The sequence below is a fragment of the Lactuca sativa genome, chromosome 4 (assembly GCF_002870075.4).
Source record: "Lactuca sativa cultivar Salinas chromosome 4, Lsat_Salinas_v11, whole genome shotgun sequence".
NCBI lineage: Eukaryota > Viridiplantae > Streptophyta > Magnoliopsida > Asterales > Asteraceae > Lactuca > Lactuca sativa.
The window spans coordinates 165111069-165126557 of NC_056626.2; the positions used below are offsets into that span (position 1 = coordinate 165111069).

Sequence of the window (15489 nt, forward strand, 5' to 3'; positions counted from 1 at the left end):
CCCTTTACCTACCTTGTTAAGTCCAAGTTAGTGTGCCGGTTAACCACACACGCTCCACCAACGACCTAATCAAAGTGTAAAGTGTAATTTCATGGAATAGCGCCTTATTCACATTTTTCCTAAAGTAACTAAGATTGGGAATTTAATAAAACATTTAGTTACTTTATAATATTCATCATACTTTGAATGAGAATTTGTAAGTCCTTGTCTTACCCGTTCGGCTAACGACCCTCCACCGGTCAAGCAAGCGGTAGGTGAGAGTAGACACCCATTAAGTCACCATTTTATAGGCAACAACCTTATACCCACCTTATAGACCGGCTTCGTGAATGAGGCGTACTAGCGGTAAGACGACTTTGTTCTTATACATATATATAATTATTAAATCATAATAATATAAGTATAAGGGTTGAATTTTAACTTTTAAAATTCTAAGGGTTGGAACTAAAGTTTTAACTTAACTTTACTTGTTCCAAAACTTGAGGGCAAGTTTTGTAAACTTTCAAAACTTTTCATTTCTTGTAACTTATGAGTTTAATAGAGTAATAAAATGAGGACCTTTCATTTTTCTTAACTCTTGTGTTATTTTAATGGTTTTTAATCCAAGAGACTTTTGGTTTTCCATAACTTGAGGACAAGTTATGGACTCCATTAAAACACATTATGATCAAGAATTAAACTACCACATAGGTTACAAATAATTCCTATGATCATCTAAACATCATAAGAACAAGAATATGAACATGAACATGAACACCTTCAAGAATCAAAATCACATTTAATCTTTGTAATTTTGATAACTAGTTGTTGTAAATGAGTTAGAAAAGACATTACACCTTCTAAAACAAGTTTTCAAGTACCAAAACAATTTAGGGTAATGTTTCTAATCCATTTCCAGCAACTGAAGTCGAAATTCTGCACTCTGTCGACCCTACTCGCCGAGTGCATAAACCTACTCGCCGAGTAGGTTGAAGATACAAGTGAACTCGACGAGTCCTCCCCATGGACTCGCCGAGTCCATCAGTCAGACAGCAAGATTTTCGACTTTCTTCAACTTTTAAGCACAAATAACAAACAAACAAGCCTAGGCTCTGATACCACTAATGGGTTTTGAGCATTCTAACACTTCCTAAGTGTACATGCAACCCTAATAACCTTGGATCTATGTTTGTCTAATTATCATGCAAAGTTGGATTTCCAAGGTTATATTCCTATCTAGCATACATGGGGAACAATTTTAACTTGAATAATAGATAGAATAACTTACATTGTTGTTGCTTGTGTTCCTTGAAACCTTGTGAGCCTAGCACCCCAAGTGTGATGCCTCAAATGCTTCACACAACACCAAATGCTCTTGGAAAGACTTTAGAGATAATACACACTTCTTAAAATCGGCCAAGCCCTCTAGTTTCTTATTGTCTAACCGATTTTGGTGGAGAATGGGATCCTTATATAGTGTTGACACATCTAGGGTTACACCATGTAAACCCTAATGTGTCATGACTCTTCATTTCCATGACCCATGGGTTTGTAACTCCCATGGAGCATCCATGGAGCATCCTATGGGTAGAACCCAACTTGATAATCCATGGAGCCTCTTAGCCCACTATACAAGATATGAATGATTTACATAATCAACCCATATATTTAATTAGTTATCCTTTGATCACTTAATTCCAAATTAATTCTTTGATCAACTAATCAAATAATATTATTAATATATTAGAACTTATAATATATCAATAATCTCCAAGTGTTATTTCTCTCATTTAGTCTATCCAATTGCATGGTGCCATGCAACCCAAATGGACCATGCCGGGTCGGGTCAAGTACACCCCAGAAATAGTTATGGACTTAGACACCTTATCCAACACTTAGATCGAAGAACAACTCATCGAGTTGTTCATATGACTTGGCGAGTCGGATGAAGATTGTCTGAGTTCTTGGATCGAGAGGGTACTCATCGAGTCGATGCCATACTCGACGAGTAGCCACGAGTAGGGTTGAGAAGTGAGACTAGAGACTCGGCGAGTTGGCGGCCCAACTCGGCGAGTCAGGTCAACTGTAGGTTGACTTTGACCGAGAGAGTTGACTTTGACCAAGGGTAAAAGAGTCATTTTACCCCAGTGCAGTGTTTAGCATTTGATTGAGTGTGTTTATGGACTTGTAGTCGGGGAGATACCGGAGCAGCAGCAGTTAGCTTCCAGAGCCATTCACACAGCAGCCAGTTCACGAGGTGAGTTTCCCTGCAGTAGGAACGGGTCTAAGGCCACAATGTCGGCCCGTTCAGTTAGCCGTAGTTTCTGGACTTCGGTCCAATGCAGTAGCTAGTATGTTTGATGCCTCCGTGGCTCAGACAGGATTTTATGTGTTTATGCTAGTTGATATGTTTATGCTATGTTCAGTCAGCTTCGGACTTCGGTCCGATGTAGGGGACAGAGGTTCCAGTCAGCTTCGGACTTCGGTCCGATGTAGGGGACAAAGGTCCCAGTCAGCTTCGGACTTCGGTCCGATGTAGGGGACGAAGGTCCCAGTCAGCTTCGGACTTCGGTCTGATGTAGGGGACAGAGGTCCCAGTCAGCTTCGGACTTCGGTCCGATGTAGGGGGCAAGGCCCCAGTTAGCCCAGACTTCGGTCCGATGCAGTGGGCAAGGCCCAGTATGTGCTTATATGTTATCATGTGGTATGTGGTAGTTTGGGGGAGCTCACTAAGCTTCGTGCTTACAGTTTCAGTTTTGGTTTCAGGTACTTCCGCAAGCAAAGGGAAGAGCTCGGGATGATGGCATCGCACACACCACAGCTTCAGTTTTGTCCTGGGAGTTGATTTAGTTTTCTTGATATGTTTGGATACAGTTGTGATACAGTTTTTCTCACAGTATTTTATTATGGTTTTTGAAACACGCAGCATATGGTTTTATTATGTGATACTCAGTCTCATGGGTTTTGTTATAATAAAAATCGAAATTTTTGGGTGGTATTTTTTGGTTTTAAACTAAGAATGAAAAATACTTAGATAAATTTTACGTACCAGGAACCAGGTGCTACAAGTATCACACATACAGCAAGTATAATAACATAACCAAACGAGGGTCGGCCTTGGTGCCTTAGACCCGTTGAACCCGGTGAGGAAACTCACCTCGAAAAGCTGATCGAAACGAATGCTCCCTGACTATTGGTCCTACGGCTCTTGAGCTAACAATCCAAATAAAGATAATCAACAAAGGGATCTACCTCATTAACCAAAAGTCTCTACTTAGGGTAAAAGACTATTTTACACCTAACATAACTTAGTCCTTAAATCACAACCCGTGACCCAAAAGATAAATAATCCTATGAAGCCCAAAATATGGTCTAATTTCTAATTGGTCCCAATCCTTTCGCATGGGCCTTAGCCCAAGGCCTAATAATGTTTGTCTAGCATATTGGTCCATTTCGAGATGGTCCACCATGACCCAAGTCACTAATCCATGGAAGTGACCCAAACCGCGGCCCAAACAATGCAAAGCCAAATTCAGTGAGTACGCGGGGCATACTCATTTGTACGCTAAGTGTATAGGCTGCATGGCTTGTACGCTGCGTGTACCACTTTCTATGCCCACCATACTCTCCTATTAAGCCAAAATCCCAAAAAGCAGTTAAACCCTTAACATCTGAGGCTCCAACCACAGATCTGAGTCCAATGAAAGGTCTTAACCTATAAAGTCGACCACTTGGCGGCTTGCATGCCCCCAAAATGAACCTAAACTTGGAATATGACAACCTACTTCCTAATAAATGACCAATACTCATGCATGGATGCTTCAAGACCTCCAAGATGGCAACTTTATGACTTAAGGACTCAAATAACACCAAGAGTGGCAAGTCTAAGCTTAAGAAACGACCTTGCTCAATAAATCTTCATCCATGGGACCAAAAATGTCTAAAACTCAAACATAAGATATCTAAGCATTCATAAGGCAAGTTCTAAACTTTATACCTCAAATAGGTGCTAAATGATGATGATGATGATTCGGTTCTTCAAGCCCAAGCTTTATTAATTCTCCTTCACCAACTTCCTCTTCTTCTTTCCAAGGCTTCAAGCTACCAAAATGATCTCCACAAGGTGAAGAACACACAAGGATGATAAGGGTTAGATTTTAGGGTTCCTAAGCTAAGGAGGCTGATAAGGAGGTTGTGACATGGGACATAATGACATATTTATATGGCTTGAACCCTAAAAATTTGGGTTTTTAGTTAACACACGTACGCTGCGCGTACTACTTTGTATGTTGTGTGTGCGTGTATGGCTCCGCATTTTCCTTGGTCCAACTATGCCTCGCATACGCCAGGCTTACGCCCAGCGTACGGCTTCAGCTAGCCCAAACACGAAAAGCCCCAACCTCTAAGCCCAAACAACTTCATGGACCGAAACAATAAATGCAAGATTAAATAAATTAGCAATACCTTGGAATCACGGATGTTACAAATCAAAGGAATCAAGTTGTCTTGTCTAAAGACATGAAGCATCGGTAGCGGCGTATTTTGGGTTTTTGTGTAGGTGTAGGTTGAGGGTTGTATAGGAACCTCCCTGGCTTTTTTTCTGATTAAGGTTTTGGGGTTCAAAGCGCTACCCAAACGCCTGATAGGATTGAGTTGGCTAGTTCAGCTTGTGGTTATTATGGCTGAGTATTTTGGTGAATAGTTGGCAAGACCATGGGAAGGGCCCATGGAAATCGTGGAAGTATTGTAAGACTGCGGTTTGGTCTATAGCATTCACTGGGCTGAGCTAGGTTGTTGTGGAGGTGTTGTAAGACTACAGGTTGGCTCGTAGCATTCACTAGGTTTAGGTAAGCCTTTGTGGGAGTGTTGAAAGACTACGGTCTAGCCCGTAGCAATCATTAGGTCGAGATAAGGCCACTACATGAGTGGTTGTAAGATTATGGGATGGCTACAGCATTCATAGATTTGGGATAGGTTGCAGGACATTTTGGGGTCAGGTGTGATGTAAGACTACGACTTGGTTTATAGCATTCACCTAAAGTGAAATGGACTTGTTATTTTCCGTTGTTGGTTGGTCAGTTGCCTAATGTTTTGGCAGGATAGTTGTTGGATCCGTGTTGACAGGTAGGTTAGGATAGCCTTTTTCAGTTAGATTCTTGGTTGGAGTCTCAGCGTGCGAGCGTGTGTGAGGTTTTCAGCTTCAGCAATCGATCGGGGTTTCTGCGTTTCAGTTTATTGGAAGGACAACACGAAACCAAAAGGATCTTGGATGGATCGAATTTACGAACTTTTGGTCATCCGGATGCAATGTATGTGTTGGGGGTAGCGTCAATGGTTGGCGGTCGTGTTAGGAGCCACCTTCGTATTCGGGTGCAAGGTTGTCGAAATTGGCGAATGGTTATGGATTTTGTTTCCCAGATATCAGTAAGACGATGCACGGTCGAAGAGGTTCTGGTCGGCTTGGGTTGTGAATTGAGATCATCATGGATGTAGTTTGATATGGTAACGTTTTCGGAAGGAAGTCAGCTATTTGAAGTGATTCTTGTTCTTCAGTGTTGCATTGGATTTTGGTAGCTCGAGCGGCTTTGACCGGTGTTGTAAGAGTAAGATATAAGGACATATTTCGAGGAAGAAATCAAATTTAAGTGGGGAGAGTTGTAACATCCAGTTTCGAGATGTATCTTATTTTGGGATTCTGGACCATAATTCGACCATGTAAAGGTCATGGGATTCAAGGGAATAGAGTTTACACCCTATTGGATGTCGACGATGTTGGATAAATGATTTAAACATTGAACTGTATTTTGGAGCTAAAGGGGTAAAATGGGAAAAGTAATATTTCAGACTTCTTGCATGGATTATGATTTTAATTCGGTATGTTGTTATTCATAAGTGATTGGATAGAATTATGGAACTCATCGATATCTTCGCGATGATATAAAGATCACTGAAATTGGATTTGAAACGAAGAAGTTATGGTTATTTAAAGTTGGAGTTGTGAAATTATTATGTTTTTTTAATATAGATTAATTTTTTAAATCTTGTTATTTATTATTTACTTTATTAAAATTATTTATTTATTTTTGTTTGTATAATTTGTAAAATCTTTTGGTTTTTCAACGGCAATTATATATATTGTTTATTATTTTTTTGACAATTTATTGGTTTATATTTATGACGTTTATCTACATAAACTTTTCTATTGTTTAATATATAACGATATAATCTTCTTTTTTTAGGAATTTCGATTAGGTTTGGTGTAACTCGACGCCAATTTCGGAATAGCCTATGTATAACTCGAAAACGAACAAAATGTCAAAAAATACATTAAATTACGTATTCTAATAAAACGTAAAAAAAAATCTCAAATCATAAAGATGAATATAATAATAATTAAATTATAAAAATACACTCAAGTTTTCTACTTTTTGTTTGTTTGCATTTTTTTGACATCTTATTTGGATTTTCTTTTTTAGTATTTCTGATATTTTTTGGAATTAATTTTTTAATATTTTTTTTTTTTTTGACATTTTAATCGTTGATACTTTTTTAACATTTTGCTCCAATATTTTATTTTTATTTTTAATGTTTTGGTCGAATATATTTTTTTAAGTTTTTTTTGTCTATATTTATTCTAAGATTCTATTTTTAAAACTTGTTTCGAATAAAACACTAAAAAAACGTGTGTTAAGACAAGTGGTAGAACCAAAATAATTCAATAATATGTATATTTTTTATAATGATAATGATGTTTAGATATTAATTAGTTTTATTTTTGAATAATTATGATTTTAAATACTTTAAATATTGGATCTAACAAAAATAATAGAAAATTAACATTTTTTCTAGTTAGTTTATGAAGAAATAAGTAAAACAAAAAAAATCAAATAAATAAATATACATAATGGTGTGACTAGTATCTTTTGATTTTTTCAACATACCTTAAAATTAATTATTAAAAAAGTATAACTGAAAAAAATGTAATTATTATTCTTTATATTTTATCGGTTAAACAGGTTAAAATGGATCTTTTATATAACCAAGTAAGAGATATTTAAAATTTGAAGGTTGAGACGAATTTAAAAAATTGATTTGAGATATTTCTTAGTATTTTATAGCATCAACCCTATACCAAACGACATACTTTTTGTTGGTGTTGATGAAATTAAAACCAGGTGTTTACTCACCAAAACAAGAAACAGTCATTTTATTTTTATTTTCTGTTATGAAAACGGACAGAACAAAATTACACGACACAAAAAACCAAAAACAAATTAAGCTAAAAACGATTTTTTTTCAGTTTATATTTTAGTATAATAATACCAGACCGAGCTATATTAATTAACACCTGTATCCTTGGTTAACCCATTATTATTTTAGGAAATTAAACAAGACCTTATGCATTGATAGGGGAAGAACCATTTTTCATAAACAAAACACGAAAAAAAAAAAAAAAAAAAAAAAACACTTCTATAACTAAAATTCAATCCCCATACAATAATAAAAACCCGATATCCATATCCATAACCACCCACCCTCTCTTCTCAAAAGTTCCCTGTCCAACTCATTTGACCTAACTGCGGTTGCTGATAACCACCAACTTGGGTTCCGGGAGCCCCTGCCGCCACTCCAACACCAACATTGCCGCCCATATGGTGGGGGCTGGCAATAGCACCCGGTTGTTGCGGGTGGTATAACCCCGGGAATTGCATGTGAGAAGATTGTCCCGCTGCATTAAATGAAGCGTGTGCAGTGTGTGAAGGTAGATACGCGCCATGTGGCGTTTGTCCCGCCATGTTGTAGTATGATGCTGATTGTAGACTCGGAATGTCCCTTGGATTCATCCAAAGTTCAGATGTCTCCGCCTGGAATGGAATCAGTCATTACATTCCATCGTAGGAATGGAATGAGTTTCTTGTATTATATAAATGTAAAGGTAAACTGTGAACAAAACAGATTAATAGCAACGAGGTTTACCTGAGGATTTGGGACATAAACATTCCCATCTTTGTACTTAAGCCGGGCAGAATCATCAATTCCGGAGGCACTTCCGACAACTCCAGGAGTGTTCAACGCGTAGCCATTAGGACTAGTAAAGTTCCCGAATCCAGTAGGGCTGCCAGCTTGGAGAGATTTATACTGTGGAATCGCGTATTTCATTCCGTTTGCATTTACATGAGGAGGAGGGTTGACCCCAGGCATGAGAAGGTAGCTACTACCACTAGAGGGGTGGGGGTGGGGGTGGGGGTGAGGGTGGGGGGAGTATGTAGGGTTGTTAGAGTACCCCGGCATCACCATTGGTGGGACATAAACAGGGGAAAGGAATTGGCGATATGGCATGAGATTAGCAAAGTGAGGAAGATGAACTTGCGGATACATTTGGGCCACTTGTGCTTGTTGTTGTTGTTGTTGTTGTTGTTGTTGTTGCTGTTGTTGTACCATGGGAATTGTGGTTGCAGGAATGGTGTTAGCCACATGAGAAGTAAATCCCTGTGGAAAAATAAACCATTCCATACCTCTCATAATCAGAATCTTTAATTATATATTAAAATGATTGGTTTAATAAAACTTCACCTCTTGAGGGACTTGAAGCACCTGACCCCTGACTGATTCATCAGTAGCTGGTCTGAAATACGATATATCATATCCAGTTTGAGGATCATACGCCTGCTATAAACAAATAACACAACATTAATTAAAACAAAATAATAAACTATCAAAAAAAAAAAAAAAAAGAGTATACTAACTGAAAAACTTGGCAATTCTGAAGGGGTTGGTTGCTGCTGATGTGGCTCTGAAGGTGCATATGAAGGGCTGTTCTGTCTCACAAGCCTAATATTTGTGTAATTTTCCATGTTTTGTGAACTTGAAGACTCCAGTCTTTCATTCGATTGTTGTTCTGAAACGGGAGAAACAGAACCGGAACTTGGGACAGGTTCGTCTACCGACTCGACGTGGGTCCCACCAGATGGTTCGTCTGAAGAGACTGGTGATGAGCTGGCGGATAAACTGTCATCCACTTCAATATAAGTAATGTTGCTATTATGATTCATAAGAAAAACAAATCAAATCAATACCTTGCCATAATAGGTTGTTCAGCATGCGACACTTCAACACTTTGGAATCCAGAATTCTGGGGGGAATCCTCGATTCCGAGGCTGCCAAAAGTGAGGCGAATACGGTCGGTTTCGGAAACACGGATATGTGCTGCGATAATGACGTTTTGATCCTCGTGTGTTGTGCTTGAATTTGGTAATTTATCCGATTCTGTGGTCATGTCCTTGGAACTATTGGCAAGGGTAGATGTGGTCTTTTTTGGTGTTCCAATAACTCCCACTTCAGTAACACTTGGTTTTTGACTTGTTTTTGGTTTCCATTCCTTATTTGCTTGAGGGGCTACATTTTAAGACAACCATATGTAACCAATAATAGCAATGTACTTACTACTTACATTATAAAAGTTTTTTTTACTGATATGCAAATAAATATCTGTAGCAAAAATGTAACAGCATACCTTTCTGATGAGTAACAAGTTGTTGATGTGGTCTGCTACTATACTGATTATTGAAGGATCTTCCGCTTCCACTTCCACTTCCAGCAGATACAATAGGCACTGATTCAGAGACATTTGAGTGAGATGGTTGTTCAGTCTTAGAAATGGCAGGAAAAGACCTAAATTGCCCCTCTCTTCCTGATTGAGAGTTTTCAGAAGATGTGTGACGTGGCCTTACACCAACTGCCCCTACTTCACGTTTTATGGCACCAACATTTGCAGCTGGTCTGGATGCAAGAGAGGGGATATGAACAGGGTCTGAAGAAGAAGAATACACTCCTACTACTGAACTGTTTGGTGATGTCACAGAAGATTGTTGTGAATCATGTGTTTTTGTTGCTTGTTGGACAGGTGGCATCACATTAGAAACTACAGGTCTCTTACCACTTGAACTAACAGTTTTTACTTGTTTGGGGAGTGAAGAATCAAGTGGAATGTTTTGGGATTGAGAAGAATTTTGCTCTGGATTTTTCAAAGTCTCTGAGGAACTGCATGATTGTGAATGCACATGTAATAGACAAGATTGTTAAAAAATTAATTAAGGTTGAATGGTGATAAGGGCAAAAACGTAATTACCTCTTTTCAGACACGTTTGAGATTTGTGGCTCTTTAGTGGGGACAGCTACTGAGGGTTTAGCAGGAGGCTTCATATCTCTATGTCTGTTTTGATTGATTCTGTTGTCTCTCACAACACGAAACTGTCTACTTACTCTTGTATCTAGTGAAATTCCAATCATTAACAGGTGACCAAAAGAAAAGAGTAAATAATAATAATATGATTAACTTGAGTATGAAAATGCTAAGATATAAAAGAATAAATTACCAGGTGCATTATTCCAATTATAGCCTGGCCTTCTAGGGTTACGTTCTGGGTATGTATTGGGCTTTATCTCTTGAACTGGTTGTTCAGTGGGCTTTCTTGGTTTTATAGGCACAGGAGCCTTGAATGGTGTAACCTGAAATAATGTAAGTATAATATTATATGCAAGCCTTCTGAAATCTGAAGTAGCATTGATAAAAGAAAAGATGTGTGATTCTTTATTTGCAGAAGGAAAGCTTGAATATGAAAAGTTAGGAATACAAACCTCCTTCTTTTTATCTCTTTTCCTCTTAACTTCATGAAATGGATCTGATAAAAAAACAACAAATAAAATAAGACAAAGCATAAATAGTTACACAAATCAACAGTCATAGTAGCATGAGAAGCACAATGTTCTTTCTGCACATAAAAACTGTCCTTATTGCATCTTCCAATTTCCTATTAACACAGGTAAAGCTGTATGTATATTCTGTTTTATTTGTAATGGTTTATAAAATTTAGATTCCTAACAGCATTTATGTGCCACCAACCCCCTGTATTCAGCGACATCTTATAAGAGTTTCCATGATGCCACCAACCACCTTATTCAGTGCCATCTTAAAGAGATTTGTGATTATTTTGATTTATTAAATATGGCTCTGTGTTAAATATTGTGTTGCCATTAGCAGTGGGCCTAATGCATGAGATATGAAACAAAATCTTTTGTCCTCATCTTACCTTCTATTCAAGACTGATGTACATATTCCTGATTGTTGGGTCTACATATTGCTACTTTGGTGACACAAAGTTGCAATAACTGGAATCAGAGTGCACGAGTGCAAGAAAAGACCATAAGCAGAGCACACCATGTGCCACTTTCACAAAAATTTACACAATTTCTGGCGATAAACAAACAAACTATAGCCTTCTTGGCTTTTCTGTGGACTTTATCCATGCTAGTAGCCTCCATTGTTTAAATAACGAAAGAAACAAAACCAAAGTCATGTGAGACTACGTGCCAGCTGAACAAGCAATTAGTAAAAACAAAGAATTTGCCAAACCCTAAAAAAGAAGTCGCTTCATATTATCTAAGCTTCTCAATTGAAATGCATTTTAATACCCCTACATAGTTTTAAATTCTGAAATCCAAGTATAAGCCCTTAACAGATTCCAACAATACATCTACTCGAATTCTATACTACTTGGGCAAATCAATCGAAACGGTGACAAACAATACGGAAGCATAAACAAACTAACTGAAGAAATTCCATGTAACAAAACCTTGATTTAACAATTTCTGAGTAGTCTCGTTAGGATCCATATTGGCCTCTTTAAGGGCAGAGTAAATATCAGCATCCGAATGATCACCAACGATTTCTTTGATCGATTGAATCGTTCTACGAACACCAGCTGATAAATTCTGTGTCCCGTTCCCCCCTTCGATTCGCGAACCAGAGACCATCTCCAAAACGGATTGAAACCACAACAAGAACACAAGAAAAAAAAGAAAACAAAATGCGTTGTGTGAAGGAAAGAGTGGATTATCAACAAATATTAATCGAATGTCAATAGGGTTGAATACTGATACGTTTATAAGCAAAAAAACGAAGAAGAAACAAAGAACGGCAGAGGGGTAGAGTTTTGAGGAGCGAGGGTTTTGCAAAGATGATTTTAGGGAAGAGAAGGATGGGAATGGGAGGGGGTAATTTTGCGCTTTTTTAATTTTTCAATTTAGGGGTTTGGGAAGAAACTTCCCCCAACTTTAGCGCCTCCCTCGTCTATAGAAGAAAGTCCGAAGTTTGTTTCTTCTATCAAGTCTTTTTTTTGGAAGAGATGCAAAAGCAAACATTTTTTTGTTTATTTTGTCTACCTTATAACCCGAGGAAACGAGGATGGGCTTTAAAACCATTAATATAATGAGATAAAAATCCCTTTATTTAATCATACAATCTCTAATCTCTAAATAATATTAAAAGAGAACCTTTAATTTATCAATGAAGCAATCAGGACTTTTGATTGTATATGTTTTCCACCATGAGATCAAATTGATGACATCATCTTTTCCAAATAGAATTCAAATACAATTACATTTAATTATATAATAATTATGTTATCAATTGAAACATATCGTTCTATTTATATAGAAGATATCAATTTCTATAATTAATATTGTTTGTAATTTAACTTCCTTATTTATAGTTTTTGGCTTCAAAATTTAAATCCGTTTTTTTTAAAATAACTCTTTAAATAAGCAAATCATTAATTTGGTTATTAACCTATAAAATCTAATCTAATCCAATTAAATCTACAAAATATTTGAGAGTCAAAATTAAATTCACTATCATTCATAATTTATCTCACAGAATATCCCACATAAAATGAATCGATTTGAGATAATGATTTGAATTTTAAAACTCATAAAATAAGCAAGTCAATTAATTTGTAAATTTGAATCAATATAACTGATTTTTTTTTTCTATATTAATAGCCGGAAATCTCCAAGATGATATTTTAGGATCCCATTTTTTTAGAAGATACTGATTTGATTATTCAAAAACATACTATATATATGATTACATTGAAATTGTTATTCTTACGATTTTGGATTGAGTCTTACAATTTACAGTGTTCTTCTTTAGCAATTTTCTTCTTCAATTCTTTTTTCTAGATTCTTTCTTTACTTTGTTCTCCTTCTCATTCTCCAATTTCTTGCATTTACTCTATCTTCTTATTACATGTTATTACTGTATTCATGTTGAAAGGTCATGAAAAAAATTTAATCAATCTACTTTAAGCATATTAGTTTCATTCATATCTAAATATTATTAGAAGAGAACCCTTAATTCACCAATGAAGCAATCAGGACCCTTGATTGTATGTCAATCATATGTTTTCTACCCTTAGATCAAATTGTTGACATCATCTTCCCCAAATAAAAATCAAACACAATTACATTTAATTATAGAATCTTTAAATTCAACAATTATGTTATCAATTGAAGCATATCATTTTATTTATATACGAGATATCAGATTTTATAATTAATATTGTTTCTAATTTAACTCCCTTATTTAAGACTTTTGGCTTCAAAATTCAAACTCGTTTAGTTTTGTTTTTTTTTTTAACTCATTAAATAAGCATATCAATAATTCAGTTATTAACCCACAAAATCTAATCTAATCTCATTAAATCAACAAAATATTTGTGAGTCAAAATTAAAGTCAATACTATTCATAATTTATTTCCCAATATATCCCACGTAAAATGAATCAATTCGAGATAACGGTTTGAATTTTAAAACTCATTAAATAAGCAAGTTAATTAATTTGAAATTTTGAATCAATATAATTGATATCTTTTTTTCTAGATGAATAGCCGAAAATCTCCAAGTTGATATCTTAAGATCCCAATTTTTTGGAAGATAATGATTTCCTTATTCAAAAATACTATATATATATATATATATATATATATATATATATATATATAATTATGTTGAATTTTTTATTGTTACGATTTTGGATTGAGTCATACGATTTATAATGCTCTTCTTCAACGGTCTTCCTCTCGATTTCTTTTTTCGAGGTTTTTTCTTTACTTTGTCTCCTTCTTCTTGTCTAATTTCATGCATTTACTCTGTTCTTATTACCTATTATTACTATATTCCTGTTGAGATGTTATAAAAAAAATAATCAATCTATTAGAGGAAAGATACGTGCTAACATTTTGAATTTGTATTGCCCTCCAGAAACCAACCGTAGTCTCATAGACCATTCCCACATATCTTAATATGTCTTAGCATTCCCCCAAATTCAGCTACAAGAAGTTATGGATGTACTTCTTGAGTCAATCCTCTAAACTGAAATTCATTTGTTAGTTAGATGCAGTGACCAAAATGCAAGATTTGTGAAAGTTCATTATTATTTATTAGTGTTAACCTTTGGCAAATTATGAAACTAATATTATATTTTTGTTCATAACAAGGTTTTTTTGTAATAATTTCTTTGATCAGAAGATATGTATATCTGATTAGGTGTAGCCTGAAAAATCATATTTTATTCTAATAAGGAAAACATACTTTAGAAATTGGCCAAATTACAATGTCTGAGTTTGATGTTTATGGCTATGGCAATGCACTTTAATTGTAATGTTTATCAAATTTCTTTACAAAATTTAACGTTGCTGGTACATATAACAACTTATTGTTGCTTTTGGTTTTACATGACCAATATGAAATGTGCCATATGAGCCTCCATGGGGGTTTGTATACCGAACAAATTCAATTCAAAAAGCTACTACACATCATGTTTTAATTAATGAGTCGCATCATATTGTGATAAAACAAATATCACATGGATCATTTATGTTAAAAATTATTGTATTAAAACACCAAATTGTTCTAATATAAATATTAAATATTTTTATTTAATTAGTTTGGTTCAAAAACTCAAAATGAGTCTAACTAACATTTTTTATTAAAATTTCACCTAAAACAATACCATCTATTAATGTGATTTGTATTTAATTTATATTCTTCGCGTTTAACGCGGGTCATAATCTAGTTAATATTTAATACATAATTAATGTGGAAGGAAAAGCATCTATAATGTATTGAATTTTATAAAGTTCAATGGACTGTCACATCATCATTCATTATTTCATACAATTCTATTTGTTTTTATCTCACACTGCATTAAACTCTACAAGTTCAATAGAAAATATTAAAAAAATATTTATTTAAAGATTTAAAGACTTTCATTTTTCTCATTAAAGAATTCAATAGTAATTGAATTCTAAATTTATTGAATGTCAAGGTGGCATTTCACAATGGTAGAGTTGTATCCATTAAATGACAAGTATGTATGACATCTCATTCAACTCTTCCATTAAACTCCTCATTGTGGATGTTCTAAATTTGAAGTTTTATCGGTTAAATTATCATTCTTATCTAAAAACAAAAACTTCAATTATTCTCTACTCTTTACTTTGGATTAAACAACATATAATTGCACTGTGTGAAAACTGGTTCTCGCAAAAACAAATTAATCTTTGACAATGATTGACCTTGACTTTTATTTATTGTCATATCGAAACAAACAGCAAAGAAAAAGTATATTCTTTTGTATTTGAATGGTATTTTTTGTCTCAAGGTGATAAA

General features: G+C 35.3%; 1 protein-coding gene across 2 annotated transcripts; it reads right to left on the reverse strand.

The window, feature by feature from the left end:
* Positions 1 to 7279: 7279 nt before the first annotated feature.
* On the reverse strand, positions 7280 to 12128 carry LOC111908599 (RNA polymerase II degradation factor 1). Of its 2 annotated transcripts, none has more exons than XM_052770479.1 (10): positions 11613 to 12128; positions 10618 to 10661; positions 10356 to 10488; positions 10109 to 10250; positions 9494 to 10020; positions 9057 to 9375; positions 8727 to 8988; positions 8554 to 8646; positions 7957 to 8469; positions 7280 to 7844 (listed from the first exon to the last, which is right to left on the reverse strand). In XM_052770479.1, exons 1-10 carry the CDS (start codon positions 11791 to 11793, stop codon positions 7524 to 7526), a joined length of 2535 nt encoding a protein of 844 aa, XP_052626439.1. In that variant the 5' UTR covers positions 11794 to 12128; the 3' UTR covers positions 7280 to 7523. The 2 variants fall into 2 exon arrangements, with proteins under 2 accessions (XP_052626439.1, XP_023760183.2); XM_023904415.3 differs by having other exon boundaries at positions 8554 to 8649.
* Positions 12129 to 15489: the final 3361 nt, after the last annotated feature.